The sequence below is a fragment of the Quercus suber genome, unplaced genomic scaffold, assembly GCF_002906115.3.
Source record: "Quercus suber isolate HL8 unplaced genomic scaffold, Cork oak 2.0 scaffold_59, whole genome shotgun sequence".
NCBI classification, from domain to species: Eukaryota; Viridiplantae; Streptophyta; class Magnoliopsida; order Fagales; family Fagaceae; genus Quercus; species Quercus suber.
In genome coordinates, this window is record NW_027069524.1 from 655,480 (window position 1) to 673,764 (window position 18,285).

Consider the following 18,285-nt stretch of genomic DNA (forward strand, 5'->3'; position numbering starts at 1 on the left):
CTGGACAGGCAAAAGTTGCATCACCCATGGAACACGGAGCACCCAAAGAAGTACTACCAATAAATAGGGGCACGAACAACGACACTCCTCATTTCCAATTTATTTCCTTTTAGTTAGTTTTCACTGTTTACAGTACTTTTAATCCTGAAGGGCAGTTTATCATTTCTAAAGAACAATTTCTACGCGTACTTTTAAGAAGAGTTATTCAGTTATTCAGAAGTATCATGGGCATATGTGCATCACTACAAAACCATGTCTACAACCAACTTCCTCTGTGAACGGGATGCCTTAAAGTCCATCAGTGGACGAGTTATCCAAGAATCATAGTCCATAAGTGGATGGAATCATCCCAATGGATGATTTAAAAAAATTATTCAGTTTATGAGTGGATAGCTTCATCCCAAGGGATGATTAAAAAAAAAAAAAAATTATTAAGTCCATAAGTGGACGGCTTCATCCTAAAGGGTGGTCCAAAAATATTAAGTCCATGAGTGGATGGCTTCATCCTAAGGTGTAATCCAAAATTATTAAGTCCATCAGTGGACTGCTTCATCCTAAGGGGTGATCCAAAATTATCACGTCCATAAGTGGACGGCTTCATCCTAATAGGTGATCAAAATTATTAAGTCTATAAGTGGATGGCTTCGTCCTAGGGAGTGATCCAACATTATTAAGTCCAAAGGTGGACAGGTTCATCCCAAAGGATGAGCTGAAAATTATTAAGTTCATAAGTGGACGGGTTTATGCCAAGGGGTGAGTTGATAATTAATAGGTCCCTATGTGGATGGGTTCACCCCAAGGGGGTGATTCAAGATTGGTGAATCCAATTTAGGAAGAGCTTTAAGTCCAAAGGTGGACGGGTCCAATAATGGACGGGCTCATCCCAGAAGTTGAGCTAAAAATATCAAGTCCAACTAAGGGAGTGATTAATCCCGTAGGATGGCATGAAATCCTAGAGTGGACGAATCCAGTATCAGGTCCACAAGTAAACGGGTCAATTAATAAAGGACGGATACATCAAAATTAACAAATAGATATATGCAAAGTATATTCTAGCAATAAACAAAACAAGAAACAATAGTTAAAAGAGCCTATGAAAGGCAAATGTTTACATCCAAAGAAACCCAGAAACAATGGATGACAGAAGGAATATATATCATTTTCTCAAGAACTAATGATATAAATAATAAATAAATAAATAAACTACTGCTGGCTGGTGGGAGGTTCATTATTCTTCTCAACCGTCTGGTCCTCTGCAAGTTGATGGGTACCATCCTTAATGGATTTTTCTTGGTCAACAGGGGCAGCATCCCCATCACCTTGAGGGTTAAGGTTGGTTTCATTGGCAAAAAGCTCGTCGGTTCCTTTGGAGTAGATGGGTTGGGCTGGAGTCTAGGCCTGGGCATCAATGGAGATGTGGGAAAGGTCCAGGTCCGAGAAAGAGGCCTTGACCTGACAGAAGCAATTGTCAAAACCATCAGCAAAAGAGCCACCAAGCTCCTTTAAAAGGGCGTTGAAGTCACAATACTCCCGTATCGCATCCTCCTTAGCCTGACGGAGGTGACTCGTTGCCTCTGAGATCTCTCACTCCTTGTCTTCGAGAATCTTCTTTAGCGTCTCAACTTACACCTCCGACCCCTCCAAAAGCTTCCTTGTCAGGTCAAGCTTGTTAACTTGGACCTCCTTCCAAGCCATTAGTTCTCGCAACTCCATTTCCCTTGCCTCCACCTTCTCTCTCAGACGGTTAATCACCATCTCGTGGGATGCATAACGGTCCATAAGACCCTTTGTCACAATGACCCCCCTGCAAGAATCAAAGATGAAGGTTATAATGACAACAATAGGACAGAATAGAAAAAAGGTGACGAATGAGCATACCTATGCTAAACTAAATAGGCCTGTATCCCCCATGGCCCTAGTAACACGATTGCCCAAGTCTTCATAGTAGTCTTCCTTGATGATGGACAACAATTGTTTTAGCGCATACCCTAAGTCTTCACGGAGGAGGACGGGGCATTTCTCTGTGACAGGATCAAGACCCTTCATCAGGCCTTTCCCTCTCCCTAAACTAGACTTGGGGGCAACTTGCTAGTGGCAGGGGTCTCACCAACAATTGACCCCATCACCACCTTGGGCTTCTTGGGTGGATGGTCCACCTTTTCAGATGGCTTCCTTTTGGTGGACGGGTTAGCCTGACCTGTCTTAAGAGGTAAGCTCCCCTCTAGCTTTTTCTTAGTAGTAGCTTGCTACTTGATAAAGGCCCTTCTCTTGCTGTCTTTCATTTCTGAATAAAGATGGATAGATAAAAGGAGTTAGATAAGCTACTAAAAAGCTAAAAAGAAAAGCAAGTATTGGGCAACGGACTTACGTTTGCGCACTTGTCTGTCGTAGCGACGGGCAGCCTCAGTTGGTTTAGGACTGTCATAGTACCACTAGAAGGTGTCCAAGGTAACCGGCTTAGTCCACGGCCTCTCCGACAACTTGGTAGTCATGAAGATCTTTTCCAAGAAGCTTTACTCCTCAAGGGTAACTTCTAGACAATCCCAAGCTGCAATAAGAGACGGTTAGAATATTGAACAAAATAAACAATAGGAAATAAAAACCTAAGATAGACGAACATATACCCGATGAGGGCATTAAACCCCAAGTTTTGTCCACAAACATATACTCCTGGTCACTAGGGTGACACATCTAGTCGTCCCCTTGGATGAAAAAGTAACGACTTTTCCAGTTTTTGTTTGAATCAGGGGTGTCGCATACTAGCCTAAGCAACGGACTCTTTGGCACGAAATTGTACATGCCTCTTGATTGGGTAATCTCGAATGGATGGTAGCAATGGAAGAAGTCTTTTACCGTCATCCTATGTGCCTTGTTGGACATCACCCCATACAAAACTTCCGCACGTAGGAAGACTCTCCAAGTGTTTAGAGAGATTTGGTGACGACCAATCCAAGATACTGGAGAAGATGACGGTGAAGAGCGCTTAATGGGAATCTAAGTCCCACTTTCAGAATCCACTTATACACTCAAACGTCTTCAGCTCCCTTGTAGTAACACTTTTCACGCTTAAAGGGTAGACGCATTGGGATGCAGACGGGAATCTGGTATTTCTCCCTAAGCATGTTGAAGTGTTGTTCTTTGATGGAAGAGTTGAAATCATTTATCGTCCACAACCGAGCATAATGAACTCTTTAAAACCATTAGGACCTATGATGGACTGAATGGGGGGTTCACCAATGTCTAAATCATCATCATTTAAATCTCCCTTCGACCTGTCCACATCCAAGTCCTTATCCTCTATGGAAGGTGATTTGGCAGACGGATCACTATCATCATTAGAGGCGTCGGGGTCATCCTAACCTAATAGAAACACCTCATTGTAGTCCGCCCCTTTGCGGATACACGATTGTTCACTCGACGCCTCACTAAACATCTATCACCTACACGTGACGGGTAAAACCCTGAGCCCTACAGGTCTACGCAGACGATGGGCATGCAATATTTAAATAAATGGCAAAAAAAAAGAGAGAATTTAGCATAAAGTGCAAGACACTTACAGATTGAACGATGCAAAGAAGGCAATGGAGAAGACATAGAGGACGGTCGCACCAAATAGATGGATTGACGGCATGATAAAGAGGATGGTAGCACTCTGACAAGAAAGTCATTGCGAAAAGTAAAAACTGAAATGAAGAAGCAACATATATATAGAGGGAACGGCACGGGAGATGAAGGGACGCTTTGATCCGAGTAAGTAACCACTAAAAACATGCCACGTGTCCTTACTGCATTAATGGCTCTAGAATAGCTTGTCAACCAGATTGTGTTTCCCAATGGATGAGCCAGACTATCACTCCACGGGTCCATCCGTAAGATAAGGCGATGGACCCATAGAGTGAGGGGGCAATTGAAAAGGATAAAAGTTAAGGTTGACGGATCCATTCAAAACAAACCTGCCATAGGTGACAGTACTGAGTTAATGAATGATCAAAAACAAGATGACAGATTGAGGAGAGATCACATGGTGGATGGTCTCCCATAGTGGACGGATGATCCTCCATGATGGATGGATTCTAGGTACACGGGCACAAGGCCGACGGATATTAAGGCCACGTGGCACCCACATGGCTTAAGTAAAGTCCAAGGAATCCTAAATGGAAATATCTTTCACCCTACGGTTGGCCCTGGTCAATAGAATCCCTATATGGGAAGAATCCCGCAAAATACGTACATTTATTAGGATCTTCCCCATAAGGAAACATCTTCTTGTCCAAGAAATAGAAGTCGATTCTACACTATTATAAAAACCCCAAACCGTTAAAAAATAAGGTACGCATAATTTACCCCAACTCTGATACTCTAGAGTTGTGAAAGTTCTCTAACTTAATTTTCAGAGGGTCTTTGGTCAGTACCACACCGATGCTCTCTGTAGGGTTTTTTCTTCTTCTTTGTTGTGCAGGTTTTGTCTAGAGTACGTGAGGATTGTGTGGTTTATTGCCGATTTTCGACATCATCAACATATATAAAATATATTTTCGGCAAAAGAACAACCAAAGACCAAGAGCTTTTATATGAGTTTTAATTAGCTCAATTGGTAAAGTTTTTTATGGTTGCATAAGAGATCTAGAGTTCAATCGGATGACATAGGTTAAACTCTCTCCACAAAAAAAAGAAAAAAAACCAAGAGCTCTTGAAGAGGACCATCAATAATGTCTATGTTCTATTCGTTTATTAATATATATATATATATATATATTAATAGGTAAAATTTAGAGAAAATTCAACTAGATTCTACAATTGAAGTCCAATTTTGCACCATGTGTCCTAAATTATTTATTTTTAGAAAATTTTTATTTCTTAATTTTGGAGTCAAATATAGAATCACATCATAAATATCAATCCTAGTGAGTTATTACATATAAAAACTAAAGAGTCTAGAATTAATGAATAGAAAAAAAAATTAAATTTAAAATGAACAATTTATATTTTCTACCTAATAATATTTTTACAAGATTTTTTAAAGAGTTAAAAAAATATATATAAAAATGACTATCAATAATATTTAAATTATATATGTAAAAATCATACCATGTATCTTAATATATATATCTTTTAAATATATTCATACATATGCATGAGGTTACAAACTAGTCTATATCTATATATCTATATATTACTAAAAGCTGAAGCGTAGCGTTTAATGTTGCTGCGATCACATTGCGCCACGTCAACGGCCATGTCATTCCAATCTTTTTTTTTTCCTTTTAATTTGTCTTACAATTTAAAAATAGTTTTTACAAATTTCAGAATAGTAGTAACTCTGCATAATAAATCCCAGCCCTATAATAAATCTCAGCCCACTTTTTATCTATTTACTTCCACTGTCAAGCCCAACCCAAGGCCTTTTTAGCTTAAAGGAAAAACAAAAAGTTAGAAACCGTGGAAGGTGGAACCCTAAAGGTTTTGCATTTTGAAACAGAAAGTTTGAAAAATATAACGTGGAACCTGAAGGGTTTTGCGTGAGAACACAAAGAGTTTGAAAAATACAACATCGTACTGGCTAGCTGCTCAAAACAGAGAGTTTGAAACCATGAAGGAAATCAAAGAGTTTGAAATCGTGAAGGCCAAGAGAATCTAATAGCATTTGAAACCGTTGAAATCTCCCCACCTTCCTGTTCTACGATTTCGTAGTAACGGCTGCCTATCTGAGTTCCTTCCTTCTTGTCTTCCTCTCCTCATAGTGTATAAAAACTGACAGAACGTGGCTACTTCGGTTGAGGTATCTCTAAATCTCAGTTCTTTTTGTGCTCCATTCTTTTGCTTGATGTTTTTTGTTTCCCTTATTGCATTTTGTTATATGGATTGGTAGTAATGGTTTGCTGCTCGGTTTTGAACACACAACTCAGTTTCTGAGATTATAAGGAAGACAAACACAGATTCAAAATTGAATCTTTATTATGGGTCTGAGAGTTTGGGTCTTTGACAGATATATAATTGATTAATTGAGAGAGAGAGAGAGAGAGAGGCCCACGAAAATTGATACGGATATGGCTTGAGAGTGAAGTTATGATAGCTATTGTCCTGCCTTATATGCATATAAGCATGCAAGGCTGTGTGTTTATTTTTCTCATTGGGAAAAATTAATTTCATTAAATGTCTTTTTTATATTTGGAGGTTATTGTTTTACATTGTAGGTTTGGAGAATTGATAGGTTTTTTTACTTGAGTTCTTTTGTGATGCAGAATGTACATTTTTTGATGTGTCATAGTATGCATTCTTTGGCAAAGATGTTGTTGATTTGGGAGGTTGCCATTCTTCGTCGCTTGGAGTTTTTAAAATGGTTAGTGATGTTTTTACTTTAATTTTAGGATTTTCCCTCTTACCTGTTTTCTTTATATGGCCCCCTTTGGTTTACTAATCTATTTAAATTTTGTTCTTTTAATTCAAGGTTTTCTAAGCCAAGTTTGATCTTATCGAAATAAAAAAGCTTCTGAGCAAGGTATGTTTCTTTAATTTTAGATATTAATTTTGGCATGTCAATGTCTTTTAATTATTGTTTTACTTGTATATTTAGCTACTATAGTTTCTTTTTTCTTTTTCTTTTATAGGTTTCTTCATTGCATGTTATATAATTAATTTGGAGTTTGATATTAGAATTCATGTTTGTTTTATAAAATTTTTAACTTTATATTAGAATTTATTTATTTATTTCTGGAGCTTAATTGATTTAGTTTTGCATATAATTCAAAACATAAAAGCCAATTAGTACTAGATGTAGTTTATAATTGAACACAAGGGTAGGATTTAGAAGTCGGGCTTGGTGCAATGATAAGTACCTTCCACAAAACAAGTCACTATGGTAGTTGGAAATACTATAGTATGACCCATATTGTTTTGGTCAAGAAGTCGCAAATCACATAAACCCCAACATAATTTCGATTCCATTTTTTTTTTTTGGCAAAATCTTTTTGTGAAGAACAATATACTCCTATGAAACTGAAGCTCCAGTTGTTTCCAATTGATGATGCCATTCGGAAAATGGCAAGATCAAAAAAAATATATTATTTTTTTGATAAGTGAGATTTAATTAAGCATAAACCTCACATGAAGCAAAAAAAAAAAAAAAAAAAGTGTGTCTGTATGTTGTTAATTTTTAATTGTCTTGGTTGTTTGTCAAAATAGGTTTCTAATTTGTATATTACATTATTCTCAAATTTTTTAGGTGCTTGAAATTTGTGATTCTCTCTATATCAGCACCTATAGATCAACTGGTGTACATGTGTTGGGATAATAGATTAGATGAAGTGGCATAAACTATATAATGGCCCATGGGTGACTAAGCTGCTTAATTAATTTGTGTATCTCTGTTTCATAACTTTTATTGATGAAATTTTTTACCTGGAAAGTGGATTTCTGCTTTATGCAGAATGAGGTCTATTGGCATAAGTCTTATGAACTAGATCATTAAAATTAACAGTTTGATACAAATCATTTTATGTTTCACATGGCAATCTGTCTATGCATCTTCTGGTGTTAGGAATAGGTATTTCGCAAAAAAAAAAAAAAGTGTTCTTTAGTTTTATCATGAATTCTTTTGAATTAGATCATTGAAATTCATAATTTGATACTATTCATTTTATTTTTCACATGGCATATGTCTATGCATCTCTTGGATATAAGATTTAGAGAATTTCGTTATTTTCCTATGTAAGTAAGTGTAATTGTCTTAAGGTATCCTTAAAAATTTAAAAGCTGAATCGTAAGCCAAATGTATGTCTTGAATACTTCTATATGTAACTTTATATGCTATTATGGTAATTTTGTTCTTTAGTTTTAAGACATTTTGCAGCAAGTGTTTTGGGTCAATATCCTATTGTGGGTTCGGTATGGAGAAGAAAATAGGCAGATTTTAATGTTGTTGGTTAGGCTATTGAGTGAATGATAAGGTTTTACTAGAGTTATAGATTTTACTACAGTTATTGATGTATTAGTGGCTTTTGCTATATTAGTTGATTTTGGCGTTGAGACTCAACAAGGTGTTGGTACATTGACAATTTTTAGTCTGTTTCAGTTGTGGGGTAGGGGTGGGGGATGAACCAAGTTAATTTATAAACTTATCATTAGATATCAAAGTTGGTGTATCAGGGGCATATTCAATAGAAAAATATACAATAATTTTATAATAAAAAAAATCTTGCATTCAATAGTTTTCCCGTGCATCGCACGGGTTAGCGACTAGTTATATCTAAAAGCTGAAGCGTAATATTTATTGTTGCTACACTCCAGTTGAGCTATATCATCAACTATATCACCTTTTTTTTTCCTGCATTTTTTAAACAATATTAATATATAACTCATTAAATCCAACTCACCATTAATTTTGCCTTTTTCCAATTCTCAACTCTTCATTTTCCCCTTCAAATAAGGGTCGTGGTAACCATCACCATAAGGTGCCTGTTAACAGTGACTTTTTGGTTTTTTTTTTTTTTTTTTTTTTTGGTATAGTTTTTTGTTTTTTTTTTTTTTTTGCAGCTTTATGTCTTTTTTTTTTTCTTTTTCTTTTTTTTCTAGTGTGGGTCAACTTTATAAAGAGAAAAAATAACTTCTATAAATAGTTTTATGTCATTTTCTTTTATTTATTTAATTTTTTTATTAAATGTGACCCACCTTAATACAACCTTCACAAGCACCGCTGGTGCGGTACTTGTTAACATTTTTTGTAAAATAATACCATATCCTCTTACTATTGAAAAAATAATAATAATAACAATAATAATAATACCATAACCCCAATTTAATTAAATATCCTCAAAGTAGGCTACCCCAAATCACGACATATTTCATAAAAAATTATAAACCCAATCATCACAACATATATTGTTTTGTAACATATGACCAGTTTTTAAATTAATTCTCATAATATTCATGGTCTATAAAAGTCATTTACTTAAATAAATAAATAAAAAAAGTTCCAATCTTCTTCTTCTTCTTTTTTTTTTTTTTTTTTCAAAAGTCAAACTATATATATATAATTACTTTTATATTGACCAAGTTTTTTTTTTTTTTTTTTTTTTTTGGTATATACGTAATGACTTCATGCATGGCCATTACAAAGGGAATGAAGGAGACTCCGACGAAAATTCTACCTCCCAACAGTTTTAACTGCTAAAAACAGAGTAAAAAAACAAAACTCATCGTAGGTTTGCTATATCCGCTAAAAAAAATCCAAAACCATTGCTCGCCTCGCCACAGCCAATCCACAGATCCTCAAGATCCTTGTGTGTTGTGCTCAAAATCACAATATCACATAATATATACTATTTATATGATAGAATATTTTTGGACAGGGAATTACGTTGTGATTATCTGAAATCACAATGGAATTTTTCACCAGTACAAAGTGACCATAGGGAATATCTGAAATCTTGGAATGAAAATTCCCGGAGTCACCAAGAGAATGAGCTAGTGATGAGTGTTTGTGTGAGGGTGATAGGGAACAGTGGATTTGTCGTGTACTAGGCTACCAATGTTTAAATATGATAATGAACTCAGCAGTTCAGTTTGTGGAGGGACGGCCTTCCGTCACACATTTCCACTTGTTTTTTAAACATTTGGCATTGAATTTTTAACTAAACCCTTCTGCCCATTTCAATTACCGGTCAGTTTCTACATTGGTGAGGTTGTATTTGTATAAGTAGCTAGAGAGACATATAGTGAGAGATGTGACACTAGTTGTGTTAGTTGGTGGGTGAAATTCATTCTTTTATTAAACTATTTATCTATCTATCTATCTATATATATGATCATTATTGAATGAGAGAGTAGGCTGGTAAGAAAAACAAAAAAATATTGAGGGAGAAAGTAGAATAGAGATTAGAGAGAGATGCTTATGATGATGTACTGTGTTTGACGTGTGTTTCATGTTTTGTTTATCAAACTTCTGGTGACAATGGCACTGCAGGGAGGGGTACAAAGAGCTTATTGAATTGGACGAGCTAGCTTTGAAAGAAGTGGTTTTCTACTTCTCTCTCATATCTAAGGTATTTTTCTGTTGAGCTCTTCCATCAAAGATTAGTTCTTGAAGTACTTATGTGCTTGATGGTAAAATAAAAAATAAAAATAAAAAATAAAAAATTTAGTTGGTCTTAAAACTCTCATACACAAGTGGTTTTAGTCATTAACAAACTTAAACTGATTATTTTTGAGTCCCTAAAAAACTTAAAGTGATCAGTTTTAGTACATAACAAACATAAAGTGATCCCATTTGATATCATAAAATGATAATACGTCAGTTTTTAGTTTGATCTTATAGTCTAAGGCAACAAAAGCAATCATTTTAAACTATAGGGACAAATAATATATTTAAGCCTAGTATATTTCAAGCTTAGATATCTTCTTTTTGTCTTGTAACCTATGGAGCCATCTCTTACAAGTCTCTCTGGACATGCTTTACCACACAATTTTGCACTGCTTGACACATGGTTTGTTTCAATACTCTAGCTCTAGGTAGGGCTGTAACTAGCAGAGACAAGTAACTAGGTTCTAGCGATGAAAGACAAAAAAAGAGCTTTACTAGTTTTTTAAAGAACTGAAACACAAAAAGACATTAAAGTGGACCTATAGAATCAATCAATGAGGTCTTAAGTAGCCACACAACCAAATGTATAGTAGCTATAGATTAATAATTAGAGCTACGAGGTTCAAGGTTTTGGAATTATGTGAGATTGTGGCTATTAAGCTTTTAGGTTCTTTTATTGTATTATTCCATATATGTGGATGCTGGGGCATGGTTCAATTCCTGAATATCCTCTCATCCCTTCAATTTTCCTTCTCTTCCCTCTTATCCCTTCAGTCTTAAAAATATTTGGTCCTGCTGAAATGAAATGATCAATATTTTCTAATCATCAAAAAAAAAAAAAAAATGCTTTTTTTAGATAGAATAATATTTTAAAATTATTGCGTTCATTTCATAATGGTTATCATTAAGTTAGGACACTAATTGATTTTCAATATATGTGAGAATTGACTCTCAAATTTCTTATATTATTTGGTCTTAATTTACTAAAATACTCAATCTTTTCTAACTTAAAAAATTAAATTATTTGGTCCTACTTCATTGTAATGTTCAGTCTTTTCTAACCAAAAAAGTTGGTGCTACATTCACTCTGAACAGTGAGGTGTGTGTAGTGGGCAGGGAAAAGAAACAAACTTCAAAGAGAAAAAGATAAGCTATAAGTAAAAGAGTGTTTTAGCCTTTTCTATTTCATATCCTTACAAAGTAGCCCACAATTTATCATCTTTTGGCATGAAGTGTAATGATTTTTATAGTTTCGGTTAGAGATTATTTAGAGTGGTTGCCTGGTTGGACTTGTATTGACTTGTACTTAATTCTTGAAAAGGATAGTGTTGACCGTGTCAGGAACTAAATAGAAAATAAAGGATAATTTCCATCTTATAATATATGTTAATCACCAAGTTGAGAACAACACTCCAACATCACTACTTTATTTGTCATAAAATATAATCACCTCTAAAAAACCAGAAAGAAGTTGATCCTAATCACTTGGGAAAGAAATACCAATAACACCCTTCACAAAATCCATGCATAAAAATAGAGATCTAAGAATGATATCCATCGATATAGGAACAAGACCCTAACTAGTTAAATGTCTGCCTATTCCTCTCCTTCAATGCAAATCACAGAGAGAAGCATATCTGCTAACTAACCATCATCTAATCTCTTTACCCTTATCCTACAAATCACTGAAAAGTATTTTTATGTTTAACCTTAAGAATAATATCACCACAACTTCATAAACGAGAGTGGAAAAGAGATCCAATTCTCTTTAGTGATAGAGAGCACTCAATGAGGTCAAAGTTGGATTTGATCACTTCCATACAACCAATTGTGTGCGCCCAGTTTCTGTTCATGTAAGAAATAGACTTTGTAGCGGAATTTAAATAATCGATTTTTTTTTCGGCATACCTCTCTTGGCCTAAACCGACGATCACCCAAGAACTTTGAGGTTGTTCTACGCTATCTAGAGCCAGCCTCTACACAGACCAGCTATTCAAACATGTTCTAAATTTCAGTTTGTATGATCTGTAAACCAAAAAACGTTTCTCTGACGGTGTTGCACACTACTAGAGTGATGCAAACATAACCCACAACCTAAGAGCCTCACAACACTCCTTAAACACTATGAGAAATGTAGAATTCGTTCATTGTGTAATGGATACCATTCTTGGAGTTTATATACACACCACACCATTAATATTGAGTGGGATAGTAGACTTAGTGGGGTAGTGTAACGGTCTAATATCATTACTCCATAACTCCTAGATGTTACAATCTGAGGCAAATAGAGGGATATGCTCACATTGGGTGTCTATCTATATTCTTTCAGTTTCTAACATCTCCCACTCATCCACTGTGGGCATGGCCCTATTATCCATCTCTCAATGTGTTTCTCAATGCGTTCATACTGGCAAATAGGTTGTGCGACCACTAAGCACACTAAAAAAAAACATATTTGGGAGCACTATACTAAATCTTATACCAAGACCAGCATAGCAACATCCCTAAAGTGTCTCATTATGCCCTAGACATATATTAACACATCGAATCAAGCATCTCTAACCCCTCTTGAGTTTGATACTCACACTTATGCTTGATCCATCATAACTATCTAAATACACTCACGATTATTTCGCTACCATAAGCACTATAACCTGTCGACAGTGAGCACAAATATAAGGATGTGTTACACAAATAGTCTTCCCTTTGCACTCATGTCCTTTAACTTTGGTCCAATCGCTTTCTCAGCAATGTCCCTTTAGACCGAATCCAACATGGCCATAGGTAACATGCCAAAGTAGTAGAAATCAAAACCTCAGCTTCATGACATAGTCAAAAGTAACAAGGGCATAAGTAGGATCTTAATGAAAGATCTATGGGACTCACACGGCGAAGAAGCAAGGATTTATTCTTTCACCTTCGCTTTTGGTTAAGCAAGCACATGTAGTATAAAATACATGCTACGGTAGAGTTCTCTTAAGTAAGAGCATATGTCTTAACTTAATACACCGTACAAACCTTAGTCTAGTCGCTACTTAAGCGCCTAACTCGAGTCCTTTATTCGCTTGCCACCTCAGGCATCAAATAAGGTCTCGCATCTAGCTAACCACAGGCTACATGGATTATGGGCTATCCATGTACGGTCTATTTAAGATAAATATATTATAGACCTCATCTTAGTTCCAACTAAGGCAACATCTGTTTGTGTCTATCATCTATATATGCTACATAAGCATTAAATGACACAATGTCTCATCTCTGCTCACTACTCAAGTGCCAGAGGCGATCGCTTGTGTGAGTGAGCCGACCTAACCCAACCGACATACCTTTCATACCACATAACTCATCATATAATATATGTGTGTGTAAACATACATATTATTAACTGAATAACATCATATGCATTTAAAACAAAATGTCCCAAAAGAGTACAATAAATGGTAACTAAAAACAACATATCATCATATTCCACGTAGCCCTAAACTCCTAACATGAGCCTGAAAGACATCCCTTCCTATAGGCTTTGTAAGAGGATTAGCAATCATGAGGCTTGTAGAAATGTGTTTTAGAACCACTTCATTATGAGCAACCATGTCTCAAATGTATTGATATCATATATCAATGTGTTTGGTTCTACCATGATACTTAGAATCTTTAGCATAAGCAAGTGCTGCCATGCTATCACAATGTACCGTAACGGGATCTGAGGCATCCTTGACAACCTCAAGATTCTAAAAAAACCTCCTCAACCAAACTGCTTCCTGAACAGCTGCTGAACATGCTACATACTCTGCTTCTATAGTTGATAATGATATACAGGGTTGTTTCTTGCTACTCCAAGTGATGGCGCCATTATTTAGCAAGAAAGCATATCCAGATGTAGATTTACGTTCATCTAGGTCACTACCCCAATTAGCATCACTATAGTCAATCATACGCAAATCTGAACCGTGATAACAAAGGACGTAGTCTGCTGTCCCTTTTAGATACCTTAATATCCTCTTGGCAGCTTTCCAATGAGCAAGTCCTGGATTGGATTGAAATCTGCTGACTAATCCAACAGCATAACATATATCAAGTCGAGTATACATCATTGCATACATTAAGCTTCCAACTGCATTAGCATAAGGAACACGAGCCATCTTTTCTTTTTCATCTTGAGTCTTAGGACACATATCAAGGCTTAGGCTCTCATTTTTGGCAACTGGAGTATCTATGGGTTTGCAATTATGAATTTGGAAGCAGTCAAGAACTTTCTTAATGTAGGTTTGTTGTGATAAACCTAAAAGTTTCTTTAAGCGATCCCTAAGGATTTTAACCCCTAAAATATAATCTGCCTCACCCATGTCCTCCATCTCAAAGTTAGAGGACAACCACCCTTTTTGTGGCGATAATCATCTCCATGTCATTACCGGCCAATAATATGTCATCGACATACAATGACAAAATAATAAAACTTCCCTTGGATCGTTTTACATAGATACAGTGATCTTCTTCGATCATCATAAACCCATTCGATAGAACAACTTGATGAAATATCAGATACCATTGTCTAGATGATTGCTTTAAACTATATATGGATCGCTTAAGTTTGCACACTTTGTGCTCTTGACCTTTGGTCACAAAGCCAATAGGTTGATCCATATAGATTTCTTCATCTAGTTCTCCATTGAGAAAAGCTGTCTTAACATCCATTTGGTATAATTCCAAATTCAAGTTTGCAACAATGGCCAGAATGAGTCGAACATAGGCAAACCTCACAACCGGAGAAAAGGTTTCCTCATAGTCAACACCCTCCTTTTGAGTGTATCCTTTTGCCACTAATCGAGCTTTATACCTTTCTATTGACCCATCCGCCTTGCGTTTGATTTTAAGAACCCATTTGTTCCTAATTGCTTTATGCCTTGACGGTAGGTCTACCGGATCCCAGACCTGATTAGTCCTCATAGACTCTATTTCATCATTCATTACTTTCATCCACTCATCACTAATAGAAGATGAGAGAGCCTCTTGCACAGTTTTTAGCTCATCATCATCCTATGAAGCAATCATGAAAGCTTCCCCCTCAATCTCAAAATGACGACAAGGAACATTTCCACAGTTGCTTCTACGTAGCTGAGGTTGTTATGGATCAGCTTCTAGTAGTGTGGTCCCACTAGGTTGTGAGTCGCTCCCACTGTCTCTAGGAGTTTTAGGAATTTCTTCCTTGTCCTCTACTAGTCTACTTGGGGTGCTTACCTCTTGATCCATCATTTCATAAAGAGTCAAGTTCTTTTCAACCTCACCTATGTTAGGGAATTCACTTTCAATGAAATCAACATCACGTGACTCCAATTTAGTCACACTTCCATCTGGGTGTTCACCTATCAACACATAGTCTTCAGAATGCTCAGAGTATCTTATAAAGATACACTTCTTTCCTCTAGGCCCTAACTTCCCATATTTATGAGAAGTACTGTGAACATAACTTGTTGAACCCCATGGCCGCAAGTTATTCAAGTTAGGTTTCTTACCGGTTCATAGTTCATAAAGAGTGGAAGATACTGATTTAGAGGGCACTAGGTTAAGTATATAGGTTGCAGTCAGAAGTGCATCCCTCCAGTACGAAATCGGTAGGTTAGCTTGCGCCATTATTGACCTAACCATCTCTAGCAGTGTTCGATTTCTCCTTTCCGCCACACCATTTTGTTACAGTGTATAAGGCATTGTTAACTGCCTTACAATTCCCTTTTCATCACAGAGCTCCTTAAATTGCTCAAATAGATACTCACGCCCACGATCAGTTCTGAGAGCCTTAATGCTCTTGTCTAATTGATTCTCAACCAATCTCATGTATCATCTAAAGTAATCTAAAGCCTCAGACTTATGAGAAATCAAATAGACATGACCATAACATGTAAAGTCATCTATAAATGTGATGAAGTAGAAACCTCCATGCCTTGCCCTCACATTCATTGGACCACATATGTCAAAGTGGATTAGTTGCAACAGAAAAGATGCCCTTATGCCTTTTCCAAATGGTTTTCTTTTTGACTTTCCCACAAGACAATGTTCACATGTGGACAAGGTGACCTTAGCGAGATTGCCCATAGGGCCTTCTCTAGCTAACCTAGTCATCCTCTCTTGCCCTATATGACCAAGCCTAGCATGCCATATAATTGAATTATCAGAAGCATTATCAGATGAAGGCAAAAAAACTGAACTATCATTATTATAATATTCAATATCCAAAATTAAAAAACCATTTGAAATAAAACCACGGCCATAATAAACTGTTCCCAAATGCAATAAAACATAATTATTCTAAAAAATAAACCGGAAACCAAGTCTTAACAAAGTAACTACGGAAAGTAAATTCCTTCGGATCTCTAGAGCATACAACACGTCATGGAGCAACAAAGTGCGCCCACCTCGCAATTCTAGCTGTAGGTACCAATTCCAAGTACCTCTACACTAACTCCGTTTCCCACCTTGATGTCTCTACACCCAACAGGAATCCGTCAGTACTTCATATATCCCACTCTATCTTTCGCTACATGTTCTGTTGTCGCTGAGTCTATAGTCCACATAGGAGCAGAATTAGCAACAAGGACATGACTAGTTACAAAAACATGGTGAGATGTAGGATTAGGTGTTACCTTTCTTGGCTCAGTGCATTCACGAGCAAAATGTCCTTTCTTTCTGCAATAATAACAAGTCAACTTAGACTTGTCCTTCTTTGCGCGCTTTCCTCTAGTATTGCGCTTGACAAACTTAGCCTTCTTAGGCGGTGGCCCATTAGGTCTCTCTTGTCCAGGAGCGTAATCAGGTTACTTGTGTTTAGGCCCAGATGCCTTATGCGAGCTAGTCTCAGGCATGTGCATAGAACTAATCGACTTAGCTGCTTTAAGGCGCTCAGCTTCAAGTTCCAAGTGACGAGCCACATCATCAAATGTTTTGATGTTCTCATTATGTGTCAAGTTTTGACACATCGTCTCCCATGAACTTGGTAGTGAACGAATCACTGCTTGGACTTGTTGTTCATAAGTAAGATTGTTTCCAGCTGATTTGAGCTCTCGAATCATGGAGAACATCGCCCTAAGATGCTTCTTCATTGTATGTTCAAAGCACATCTTACATGAATCAAATTTCATTGTTAAGCCACACAGTCTAGTGGCTGATTTCCCTCCATATCTTAGCTTTAGAGCTTTCCACGAGTCTTGTGCAGTTGTATACTGCTCAAATTCACCAATCAAGTCATTATGCATGCTACTCAACATTGTAAAGCGCGCACATAAATCCTTCTTACGCCAACTTTCATAAGTAGTGAGATTACATTAGTGTTGCTCAGTGCTTCCCTCATCGGGTTTACTCAACGAATGAGTTAGAGTCTCTAGGACTTCTTGCTCATTTAGCACATACTGGATTTTACGGTGCCAAATATTGTAATTTTCACCATCTAGTTTCTTTCCTTTATTGAGATCAGCAACTATACCTTTGGAAGCCATTTCACTACAAAATTTCACAAATGGGACATTACACACATTTCAAAAATTTTGACGTTCGATTTAAAATAAACTTAGATAATTAACACACGTCACAAGATCGAAAATTCGCTAAGCTTCTTAATCATCTTTTGCGCCACTAGTGTTTATTACTAAGCTTAATTTTAATCGATTTGTACAAAATTATGTATGGGTGATAACGCAACTCAACCATACTCCCACTATTCTATATTTCATATTTACAAAAAATATGTATTAAAAACAATTCACCAATTTTATCAATTAACTATTAAGCCAAACATACTACCACAATTTAAACTCATGAGAACAATTCATATAGGCATCTCATTATTTCACTAAGAAATAATTATTGCTTTGTTGTGTTAAATATAATATTTAACGTTGTGTAAATATATATATATATATAATACCATATTTCACTAAGAAATAATAATGGAATTGAACAATTTACAACATCAAATAAATTCCATATCACTAAATATTTCTTAAAAAATATATATACCACCAATAAAGAGCCGCATCAACAATAGTAAATTGTAACAGTCCTTTAAATCTAAGAAGAAAACGCCATTCACGTGTCATGAATTTAGGAAATAAATTGATTGTGGAACCCCCTTTTTTTTTTTTTTTAATAATTGTGAAACAGACGGAGCACATTTGCATACTAATAGAGCAAAAAAGGAAAAAAAAAAAAAAAAAAAA

At 36.1% G+C, this 18,285-nt stretch overlaps 1 protein-coding gene across 1 annotated transcript; it reads right to left on the reverse strand.

Moving 5' to 3' along the window:
- Positions 1-1,623: 1,623 nt before the first annotated feature.
- On the reverse strand, positions 1,624-14,424 carry LOC136067125 (secreted RxLR effector protein 161-like). The gene is made up of 2 exons (XM_065772475.1): positions 13,820-14,424; positions 1,624-1,804 (listed from the first exon to the last, which is right to left on the reverse strand). The coding sequence occupies exons 1-2, from the start codon at positions 14,422-14,424 to the stop codon at positions 1,624-1,626; spliced, it is 786 nt and encodes a 261-aa protein (XP_065628547.1).
- Between the last annotated feature and the right edge of the window lie 3,861 nt (positions 14,425-18,285).

Bases quoted from the DNA above. Each gene is read 5' to 3' on its own strand.
- LOC136067125 (XM_065772475.1), bottom strand. From the start codon at position 14,424: ATGGGTGAGGCAGATTATATTTTAGGGGTTAAAATCCTTAGGGATCGC. The intron at 1,805-13,819 runs GTTTTTTTAGAA...TGATTCTTGCAG, and splicing joins GAAGCAGTTTGGTTGAGGAG to GGGGGTCATTGTGACAAAGG.